This window comes from Podarcis bocagei, assembly GCF_964188305.1.
Source record: "Podarcis bocagei genome assembly, chromosome: 17".
In the NCBI taxonomy this organism is placed as follows: domain Eukaryota; kingdom Metazoa; phylum Chordata; class Lepidosauria; order Squamata; family Lacertidae; genus Podarcis; species Podarcis bocagei.
This window is the reverse complement of record NC_138143.1, coordinates 4,942,649-4,953,642: the sequence shown is the minus strand read 5'-3', so window position 1 is coordinate 4,953,642 and position 10,994 is coordinate 4,942,649. Positions and strand designations below refer to the sequence as shown.

At 48.1% G+C, this 10,994-nt stretch overlaps 1 protein-coding gene and 1 long non-coding RNA gene across 2 annotated transcripts; one reads left to right on the top strand and one right to left on the bottom strand.

Annotated features, from left to right (window-relative positions):
* Positions 1-1,014, bottom strand: LOC308577127. The gene is made up of 2 exons (XR_014003464.1): positions 921-1,014; positions 1-756 (listed from the first exon to the last, which is right to left on the bottom strand). It is a non-coding gene; the product is annotated as an uncharacterized lncRNA (long non-coding RNA).
* Positions 1,015-1,150: 136 nt separating this feature from the next.
* UBL4A (ubiquitin like 4A) lies at positions 1,151-9,235 on the top strand. The gene is made up of 4 exons (XM_081177288.1): positions 1,151-1,413; positions 5,381-5,486; positions 7,665-7,870; positions 8,964-9,235. The coding sequence occupies exons 1-4, from the start codon at positions 1,366-1,368 to the stop codon at positions 9,072-9,074; spliced, it is 471 nt and encodes a 156-aa protein (XP_081033414.1). The 5' UTR covers positions 1,151-1,365; the 3' UTR covers positions 9,075-9,235.
* The last annotated feature ends 1,759 nt before the right edge of the window (positions 9,236-10,994 follow it).

Below are 10,994 nucleotides of genomic sequence, written 5' to 3'. Positions count from 1 at the left end.
TGGAAGGGGAAAAAACAAAACTCAATGTTTTGCTCTCTCCATAGCAGAGGAAAGAAAGTCGGGACCAACCTACTGAAGTTCATCATTAGTGTTTTATAGACACATGACAGACACACGATGTAAAGGAGTGTCAGCTTGGCTCTGTGGGTGCTGCAGCGTCCATGGTCCTGGCACTGAAATTTGTGGCTTCCCGGCCCCTTCACGTGGAATTTTATGGGTGCTCCCAGGGCCCCAGGACATTGGCACCTCTGTGAGTGAGTGAGCCTGCCCAGAGAGAGAGAGAGAGAGCGACACAGTGACATTTTCTAGCTTCTTTTGTGCTTTGAGAGGCGGCACACAGGCCCAGACGGAGGGGTGGCCATATGGGCCACTTGGCCTCCGATTCCAAAGGGGGCCTCGGTCAGCATATTTATCTATATTTTCCATTTTGTCTTTATATGCAGATACGGCTCAAGCCTTGAAATAAAATTATTTGTCAGCATAACTTTTGCGAAAATTATTTATATACTTATTATTTATAAGACTTCGGTTATCCCCAGGGTAAAAAAAAAGGGGGGGGGCACATTATCTGGCTGGCTCGGGCCTCTGCCTGGCTCTGCAAGGCCCTGGCGGCACAACTACTGTGTTTATTTCAAAGCACTTCAACGAAGGAAAGCTTCGAGTCCGCCTGGATTTCGGCCTTTTATATTGCCTCCTGTTCCATTTCTACCGATTTCGCCCCGCGCTTGGCAGATTTCAAGCGCCGCGATCTACAAGCTACAAATCAATTAATCAACTAATTAATTTCATAAAATTTGCACACCCCAAAAACCCTCAAAGCGGTTTACAAAAAGATAAAACAACAGAATCTGGGGGGGGGACTCACAACCCTACTTTAAAACATACACAAGTTAAAATACCGAAAATGAAAATAAAATTACCTTCGCTTTCTAAGCATCTTATTAAAGTCTCTCAGGCTGCGACCCCCAGGCTCCCTTATTCCCGCTCTACCCCACCTCCACTCTATGGTTAATCCCGCTCTATCCCACCTCCACTCTATGGTTAATCCCGGGCACGTGAGCCTTTGCATCATAGAGTTTCATATGACGTGAAAGAGGTTGGGTTTCGCCGCGCCCGCCGCCTTCCGGTCTCTCGGATGTTGCGCTCCTCCTACAGACTCAACTTCCGCCTCTCTGGCCGCTTTCTCTCTCTGGCAGCTTCAGTGCGCGTGCGGCCCCCGTCGAGATGAGAGGCCTCGGCGCCTTCCTTTCGCCTACGTAGCTTCCCTTCGCCGCGCCGCTCTGCCTTCCGGACAGCTTCTTCCGCGCGTGTCTATGGTTCAGTTAAAGGGGCCGCTTCTGGCTTTCCGAGCTGCGGGGTCCCGAGATGCTGCTTACGGTGAAGGCGCTCCAGGGCCGGGAATGCAGCCTCCAGGTACCCCTAATCCTCCTGCTGCTCCCGGGCGGTGGGATGCTGAGTCAGGGGCCGAGGCCCGAGCTGGGGGTGGGCTGCTGCCTGGGTGTCGCCCTCGCCCGCCCCAAGCCCAGGGGAGCCACCGGGAGGACCTGGCCTGGAGGAAGGAGGCCGAGGGCGGCAGGAGCGGGTGGGGGGCCGGAGGGCAGCGAGGGGTCCCTTCCAGGATGAAGAGAGCACAGCACAGGTTAAAATAACCACTCAAAGGCCCTGCTGATGGCATTTCACCATTGTACACTCTGGAGAGTGTATTATGGTCTGTGTGTGTGGTTGGGAGCTACACAGTCAGGGGGAAAACAATGCTGTCCAGGGTTGTAAAGACTGCGGAGAGAATAATTGGGCGCACTCTTCCCACCCTGGATCAAATCTACGCTTCCAGGTGCCATAAGAAAGCTGCAAGATAGCGCAGGATAGTGCCCACCCCGGAAATGATCTCTTTCAGCTTCTGCCTTCTGGAAGAAGGTACAGGGTTTTAAAGACTAGGACTAGCTGACTGAGAAACAGTTTCTATTCAAATGCGATTTTGGTTTTAAACACAGTGTAAGGCAGTCTCTTAAAGGAGTGTATTGTATTTAATTATGCCAACCTAGCGGTTCGAAAGCATGTCAAAGTGCAAGTAGATAAATAGGTATCACTCGGGGGGGGAGGTAAATGGCATTTCTGTGCGCTGCTCTGGTTCGCCAGAAGCGGCTTAGTCCTGCTGGCCACATGACCCGGAAGCTGTACGCCAGCTCCCTTGGCCAATAAAGCGAGATGAGCGCCACAACCCCAGAGTCGGCCACGACTGGACCTAATGGTCAGGGGTCTCTTTACCTTTACATTTAAGGCAGTCTGTGAAGGAGTGTATTGTATTTTATTATGGGGTATGGAGTTTTTAGGGGACTAACAAGGCTGGGATAGCAGGCTTGTTGGGTTTTGAATGTTTGATGTAGATTTTTTCAATTTTGTTGTTCTGTATGGGACAATGACAAAGATTATCGTATAGATGGCTGTGAAGGGATCTCATGCACTTTGGGTGTAGGGGCTCCTGGGCAGATCTGACACCTCCCGGCCCTCAGCTGTTTCTCCTGCCGGCTTTTCCTTTCTCTGTTTACGAAGTCGAATTCAGCTCTGCCGCTGGAATATTTATTTTCATAGAATGGTAGAGTTGGAAGGGACCCCGAGGGTCGTCTCACTCTTCTCAGTCTCCTCTTCTCCAGGCTAAACATACCCAGCTCCTTCAACCGTTCCTCATAAGGCTTGGTTTCCAGACCCTTGGGCATCTTGGTCTCTCCCCTCTGCGCATTAATTTATGGTGCACAGAACTGGACACAGTATTCCAGGTGTGGTCTGACCAAGGCAAAATAGAGTGGTGGTATTGCTTCATTTCATAAAATGTATACACAGCTTGGTTGTAAAAGACAAACAAACCAAAAACCTCAAAAATACGAAATGGCAGAATCAAGTTAAAATGCTAAAACGGATTAAAAGTGGCATCGACTTCTAAGTATCTGGGTGGGGTAGGCTTGTCTAAACAGCCTGTACCTATTTGAGATCAAGCAGGAGCCCTCACTGTACCAAAAGGAGTACAATGAGGGCTCTTGCTTGAGCTCAGTAGACAGGGAGTTCCAAAGTGCAGGCGTTGGCATGCTAAACAGCCAAGTTCTTACAAATGTGGAATGGGTACGGCACCTGTAGTAGTTCCAATTCCATCCATTGGATGAGTTGATTAGGGTAACGCGATCTTATAGGTAAACTGGTCCTAAGTTCTTAAGGGCTTTATAGTGTCTGCTATCACTAGGGCTCACGCCCAGGATCTGGATAGAGGAAGGTAAGTGTTTCTAACCATGCATTCTGTGCCTTCCCTTTGCAGGAAAGTAACCACATGCCTTCGGGTCAGAGTTAAGGGCTCTTAATACAAGGTTGGGGTACCTGTGGGAGTTGGGAGACCAGCAACATTTGGAGGGTCAGAGGTTTCCCATCCCTGATTTAGCACATTTATACCCCACATTTCTTCCATAACGCTCAAAGCAGACCAGACCCAAACCACCTCAGCTTCAGCAAGTGGTTGCCTCATGGGGGAGGGTTGTTGTACTCGTGTTCTGTTTGCAAACTTCCCACAGGCATCTGGTTAGTCACTTTGGAAACAGAATGCCGGACTAGATGGTTCTTTATCCGATCCGGCAAGGCTCCTCTTGTGCTTTTATATCTCCTCAGATTGTACCTTGAAAAAAGATTACTTCCTTCCAAGGTTGGAACATCCAGTAATGTTAGAAGTACATTAAAAACGTATTTCATTTTTCATAAATCTCAAGTGATTTAACAGTAAAAAAATCAACAACTAAGACAGTTTCTCATATAAGAGCAAAACAATCTCCACTTAAAAGAACTGTTGAAAAATCAGAAGGTCTTCAGCAACACCAAAAAGACAATAGAGATGGTGTCTGTCTGATGTGCAGTACGAGGGAGTTCCAAAGGATAGATGCTGCCACACTAAGAACTCAATTCCTACATTGTATGGAACAGACCTCTTGCTGAGATAAGTGTTTGTAAGAGGCCCTCTCCTACCGAGAGCAGTAGTTCGTTGGCTATATAAAGGGTGAGACCATCTTTTAAGGTATGGCGCTGTTGGTAAATCCTCAGCGCCTAGGACTTGCTGATCGCATGGTCGGCGGTTCGAATCCCCGTGGCGGGGTGCGCTCCCGTCGTTCAGTCCCAGCGCCTGCCAACCTAGCAGTTCGAAAGCACCCCTAAGTGCAAGTAGATAAATAGGGACCGCTTACTAGCGGGAAGGTAAACGGCGTTTCCGTGTGCTGCTCTGGTGCCGGTTCGCCAGAGCAGCTTCGTCACGCTGGCCATGTGACCCAGAAGTGTCTGCGGACAGTGCTGGCTCCCGGCCTATAGAGTGAGATGAGCGCACAACCCTAGAGTCTGGCAAGACTGGCCCGTACGGGCAGGGGCACCTTTACCTTTACCTTTTTACCCCCAAGCTGTAAGGCTTTGAGCACCAGGACCAACACATTGAACTTCCTAAACATTGCACACGCATGAACATGGTCGTTCTTATAACAATTGCTTAAGGCATCCCTGTATTTATAAAGATATCAATAAATGATAATAGTATTATTGTCATGTTACAGCTGGGAGAACAGACTTTCAGTGGTTTCAAGGGAAAACAGAGATTTTAACTATGAATTTGCAGTTCATACCTTATACAGTCAAACCTTGGCTCCCGAACGCCTGCTCCATTTTGGAACGTTACGGCTTCCAAACACCGAAAACCCAGAAGTAAATGCTCCAGTTTTCAAACGTTTTTCAGAAGCCGAATGTCTGACACGGCTTCCGCTTGAGTGCAGGAAACCACTGCAAACAGTCAGAAGCCGTACCTCGGTTGTCAAACATTTCGGAAGCCGAATGGACTTCTGGAACAGATTACTTTCACCAATGAGGTTTGACTGTACTTTCTACCTTCAAGTGATATCAACATTGTCATGCCTGGGAGAAAAAGGGGCCAACACTAACTTAAGTTGAAAAACACTATATGCCTACTTAGTAATATTATTTAACAACTACCTGAAAAGCAGAAAATATTCATGCTGTGAAAAGCTGCACTTACTGATCTTCTACCTTTCACAGGAGCTTTGCCAGAAGGAGGAAGATAAAATTCCAGCCATTAATTTAGCATAGAACAAAATTATTTCCTGTGGACCAATTTGTCAATGGGGCAAGCTTCTTAGAGCAACTGGAGGGGGGTGGGAATTCACTCTGAAAAGGACCTGAGAACGGACAGGTACAGTAAGTGTAGTGTATATTACTGAACAAAAGGTTTGTTCAGCTCTTCTAGTTCTGTGCTTGACCAGGGCCTATATTCTCCAGCATATGAAAGCCCTTGCTCTGAGCCTGTCTACTTTGGGGGGCAGCCCCACTTCATCACATTCTTCCTTCTCAGGTCTCCCCAGATGAACGGATCTCCTCTCTCAAACGCTTGGTCTCCGAGAAGTTGAATGTCCCAGTATCCCAGCAGCGCCTGCTTTTCAAAGGCAAAGCTTTGGCAGGTGGGTGCTGATGGCGGTTTGGTGTGACTGTGTTGCTGGGCCTCTATGTTAGAGTATGGCAAGGCCAGTCCTATCATTAGGTAGAATAGCTGCCAGGTGAAATCGTTCCTCTTCAACCAGGCCTTTGGGTAATTGACATCTGATACCCTTTTAAAAGGGACGCGGGTGACGCTGTGGGTAAAACCTCAGCACCTAGGACTTGCCGATCGCATGGTCGGCGGTTCGAATCCCCGCGGTGGGGTGCGCTCCCGTTGCTCGGTCCCAGCGCCTGCCAACCTAGCAGTTCGAAAGCACCCCCGGGTGCAAGTAGATAAATAGGGACCACTTACTAGCGGGAAGGTAAATGACGTTCCGTATGCTGCGCTGGCTCGCCAGATGCAGCTTTTCACGCTGGCCACGTGACCCGGAAGTGTCTTCGGACAGTGCTGGCCCCCGGCCTCTTAAGTGACATGGGCGCACAACCCCAGAGTCGGGCACGACTGGCCCGTATGGGCAGGGGTACCTTTACCTTTATCCTTTTAAAAGTGTGGTGGGAGAGGGGTGTTATTGGTTTGTTTTTCTTCTTATTTTTATTATATATTTTGTGTTTTTTATATTGCAATTTTATGTTGTGGGATCTGCAGATGAAGGGCGGTATACAAGCTTAATAAATAGTAATAATAAAACGAAGCAGCTGTCTCGGGCGGCAGAGTTTATTGAAAGGGTAGTAAGAAGTTTATTTATTATTATTGTATTTTACTCTCAGAGTGAGGTGTTTGTGGGATTTCCTGTCTTGGACCAGACCTGACTGTGTGTGAGGGAAGGAGGGCATCTTTGGATAGGAATCAGTGGGATTGGTTTTGGGGCGTGTAAGTGGGGTTGTAAATGACCTGTATGTATATGTAAGAGATTTGCATTGATAGAGGAAATGCAATGTTTGAAATTCAAGAAAGCTTTTATCTGTACTGAAAGTATATTTTCTTATGCTTGCAACCTTTCTAAAAAAATTGCTACCTACAAATGGAGCTTGATGACTTCCTTTCATTTCCCTAATGTCTTCCCGAAGCATCCCAGCTATAGCTCTGATTTGTGCTGTTTTTTGTCTAAGCCTTTTCAAATCTCATTTGCCCTTATTTCATTTTGAGACTCATGGCAGTGAGATTTGTGACATGTTTCATAGAAAAGAATAGTCTCTTAAGATTTGCCAATATGCCCGCAAAAAACCCTGCTGTGGGGACTGGATGTTCTGTGATAATATGAAATAACCTGGTTTTCATAAGCCAAAACACTGATTTATTTTGCAGCAGATATTAAGAATCTATAATCTTTGCCTTTATGGGGGGCATATATTTTCTGCTGTGAACTCACAGCAAATGATGTCTTGACTTTTAATGCAAATGGAGATGTGACTAGCTAGGATTGTTGGAAATTTAGCACTCAAGATGAACAACTCCCATAATAATAATGATATTAATTCATTGCATACCCTGCTCATCTAACTGGGTTTCCCCATCCATTCTGGGCAGCTTCCAGCATAATAACAGCACAGCAAAAACACCAGACAATAAAAACTTCCTGATACAGGGCTGCCTTCAGATGTCTTCAGAAAGTTGTGTGGTAGCTTACCTGTTTGACATCTGATGGAAGGGCCTTCCACAGGGTGGGTGCCACTACCAAGAAGGCCCTGTACCTAGTTCCCTGTAACTTCACTTCTCGCAGCGGGGGGGACACACTCCTGATCATTGGCTATGCCTGCCTGGGGCTGTTGGGAGTTGTAGTTCAGCAGCAGGGATACCAACTTGAATAAAATATTGGGGTGGAGGGAGCTAAGCCCCACCCCACATAATTGATCACATAACACAACACACACACACACACCATTTGAATGACAATGCCCATGAACTTTATGGGGGCGCCAGGCCCCTCAAATATTTTATTAGGGGAGCTGAAGGAACCTCGGCCCCTAAAAGTTGGCTCCTACATACAGCAGCATCAGGAAAACCAGAGGTTCGTCACACCTGCACTAGCTGGATGCTTTGCCCTTTAGTTTTCTGTAATAAATTGTATCCTTCCAGTCCGTGCAAAGCTATGGCTGGTGTGAGACCATAGCTTTGTGGCCCTGTGGAAGTTCTGGTTGCCAGAGTGAGGCCTCTTGCTGGCTGGCACCTGGCCTTTCAGCAGCTTGTGCTTCCTTCCCAGATGAACACCGTCTCTCTGATTACTCTATTGGACCCGAGTCAAAACTGAACCTTGTGATCAAGCCGCCAGAGAAGGCATCGCCTGAGGAACCTGGCCGCAGAGCTGGACCCCCACAGAACCCTGTCATCTGGCACACACTGGCCCAAGTCCTAGGCAGGCATTTCAGCGTAGCTGATGCTGAGAAGGTGTTGGAGCAATTGCAAAAGGTAACTTTCTAACAGGAGTGTCAGGGCCGTCTTAAGCATATCCGGCGCCGTGGTGCAAAACTCCCTCTGGTGCCCCCCCCCCCCCGGTTTCCCAGAGTTTTTTAGGGAGGACGGTGCTGCCGGCGGGACTGGAGGAGGCGGGCAGCGTCTGGAGGGTGGCTCCGACGGGGAAGAGGCTGGGTGCGATGCTTCTTGGCTCAGCTGGCCGCTTTGTGCCGTGGTGACCACCGCAGATGGAGGCTCCGGAGGCGGGCGAGGGCGGTGAGCTGATGCCGGGAGGTGCCGCATCCAGCCTCCACCTCTTCCCTGGCGCCCTCCAGAACTTGGCATCCTGTGCCAGTGGCCTCTATGGGTAAGACACCCCTGAGGAGTGTAGGTGGGAATCCCCTCAGGTTTGGCTTATTGGTTCCTGTGACCCTTGTGCAGCCTGATCTTAAGTGCCTTTCCTTGGAAGTAATTCCTACTGAGTTCAGTGAGGTTTACAGTAGAGTCCTAACTATGTGCCATGGAGGGGGGCGGGAATCTCATTAAACTCAGTGGGCTTACACCCAGGCAAGTGGGGTTAGGATTGCAGCCTTGATCTTGACTGAGTGTGCTTGTGTTTGCAGTTTCAGCCTGCAAAACATTATTGCTGTCTTTATCTTATTCAGGCTGTAGTTCTGTACCCAGTTATCTGGGAGTAAGTCGCATTAAACTCAGTGGGATTTACTTCTGAGAAGACATATATAAGCTGTTGTACTGCCGGTGTCCCAACAGCTCCTTAGGAATAACCTGCTTTTATTTGATGGCAGCGGGAGCTGAGAATGAGCCAGGCACCTGATTCATTCACACACATGCATCAAGTGTGTATGAATCAGACTCCAATGACTTGCCCAAGATCACCCAATCAGCAGGATTTTTAACTTTTGTCTCCCACATCAAAATCTGTCATTGTATTTTAAAAGATTGCATTGGCTAACCTGCAAATCTACACACACAGCAGTTTCTCATTGGGACCCTTTTAACTACAAAATGTCTGACTATCTGGCAGGTGTGCTTCTGAACGCTGTGTTCAATTCTCTCTTTCTCTCTCCTCTCCCCCCCCCCACCCCAGGATTATGAGCGGAGCCTTCGATTACTGAGCTTGGATGACATTGAGCGCTTGGCCACACGCTTGCTTCACCCTGAGGTGGCTGAAGCTGTAGAAATGGGCTTTCTGGATTAGCTGGTGAACTTGGGGACTGAGCCTGCCTTTTTGGACAGAGAGCCCCTGGGCAGGGCCCAGCTGGGGCTTAATGGGAGCGATCCCTCTGGACTGCTGTTAAAGGGGCACAGAGCATCTGTAGCCACTCCCCGTCCATTAAAGGTGGTGATGGGTGAGACTGATCTACTCTGTCTAGTGTGTTCGTCCGAAGTGGGGGAATGACTCTTGGGGAAAGATTGCTTGCCCAGTACTGAGAGATGCAGCTGCCATTGGGGTTGGGTGCTGCTGTGTTTAATAATATGGGGGGTTTCTTTTTCATCACCTAAGCCTGGTTGCATCTAATAGATTCATATTTATTGTTGTATCCAAAGGCCATCCTAAAAATAAAGTTTACCAAAATTTTCAGATGGAAAATCAAATCTGAATAACCCAAATTTAAAATACAAGTTTTGAAAGCCTTAATATTGATGCTTTCATGTGTGTGTGTGTGTGTGTGTGTGTGTGTGTGAGAGAGAGAGAGAGAGAGAGAGAGAGAGAGAGAGAGAGAGAGAACCAGACTTGCATTGTGCTGGGAGCAGAACGATGTTGCCTTTTTGCTAGTAGAACAGCCACTGAATCCAATCCAATATATGCTCATTGGAGGAGGAAAAACGCACAGCCCAGAAAACACAAAAACAGGAAATCAACAAGAGATGCTTACAGCATTCCTGGACACCCTACTAAAGACCATTAACCAGGGACTGTGCTGGCACTGCCGCCTGTATAATGCTTACCAGAAGATAGAGGCAGCCAGTGAAATCACCAAGGTGCAGACATGTTCTCATCACACAGCCCTCCATCACTGCACACATAATGTCAACAGTAATGCCAGCGTGCCCACTTTCCATCAGTTCCTGTAGCACAAACAGCAGTGGCCCCAGCAGCACTAGTCCGTGGGCATCCCTATAATCAGAAGTTTTAATATTCTGATGCTCCTTATGAACACAAACGCACAGAGCGGAGAGAGGAGGACCCACATAATGAACGTAGCACCTCCATAGTTCCTTGGCTAGGGGTCCTGCAGGAAGTATACATGGCCCGCCCTCCTATGGACAAGGATTCAAGACCTGCCCAGGGTAGAGAAGATTCCTTTGCCAAGCAGCCAAAGGCAGGGGCGAAGACACACTGGTAGTAGCCCCCCTAGGCTCACTGCATGGGCCAGAGGGGCTGAGAAGCAGGAGCCAGGAGTGTGAGCCCCATTAGGAGGAAAGGATAACTATGGTCCTAGTTGCCTTCTGAATGCCTGTGAAGCAAAGAAGGTACTGTATTTTTTGCTCTATAAGACGCACCTAGTTTTAGAGGAGGAGAACAAGAAAAAAAATATTCTCTCCCTCTCTGCGCAGTGCCCCTTCAGCGAAGCGGCACCTCACGCATAGAGTTATAAATGAAGCATTCAAACAGCATGGTAGATCCTCCATCTTCAGGATGCCACAAACAAACTCTCTGAAGATGTTTAGTTGCTTATGTGGCTGTCAGAGGCAATTGCTAGTATTTGTTTGTGTGGTGTTTCTGGATGGTGGCCAGATAACCAGCTCAAGGAAACTGGATCTGCCTAACGGAAAGGCACCCCAAATCAAGGCTGTATAATATATTCCAAGATTGTGCAGAAGAGACACTGTTCACTACTGGCAAGCCAAAATGGACATGATGCAGGAGATCTGGCACTGAACCTCCAACATTTTCTTTTTCACTTAAAAGCAGCTGCAGAGAGCTATGCATGTCATCAAAGCCATGGCTCTGGGGAGGGGAGAGAGTGACCAGCCCCTACCCCACCAGCAATGCTGTCAGTTCTAAATCTCCCTGCCCAAAATGTGCTTTGAGCATCCCTAGCAAGAAAAGGCAAGCCTCTCTTTCTCCCCTCTTTAGCACTGTGGGGATCATAGCATCTTTGGTGTTTGTGTG

What these genes read in the sequence shown, in the direction of transcription:
- UBL4A (XM_081177288.1), top strand. Translation starts at nt 1,366, where the DNA reads ATGCTGCTTACGGTGAAGGCGCTCCAGGGCCGGGAATGCAGCCTCCAG. An exon ending in CAAAGGCAAAGCTTTGGCAG is followed by an intron (nt 5,487 to 7,664) that starts GTGGGTGCTGAT and finishes CTTCCTTCCCAG; the next exon opens with ATGAACACCGTCTCTCTGAT. An exon ending in TGTTGGAGCAATTGCAAAAG is followed by an intron (nt 7,871 to 8,963) that starts GTAACTTTCTAA and finishes CCCCCACCCCAG; the next exon opens with GATTATGAGCGGAGCCTTCG.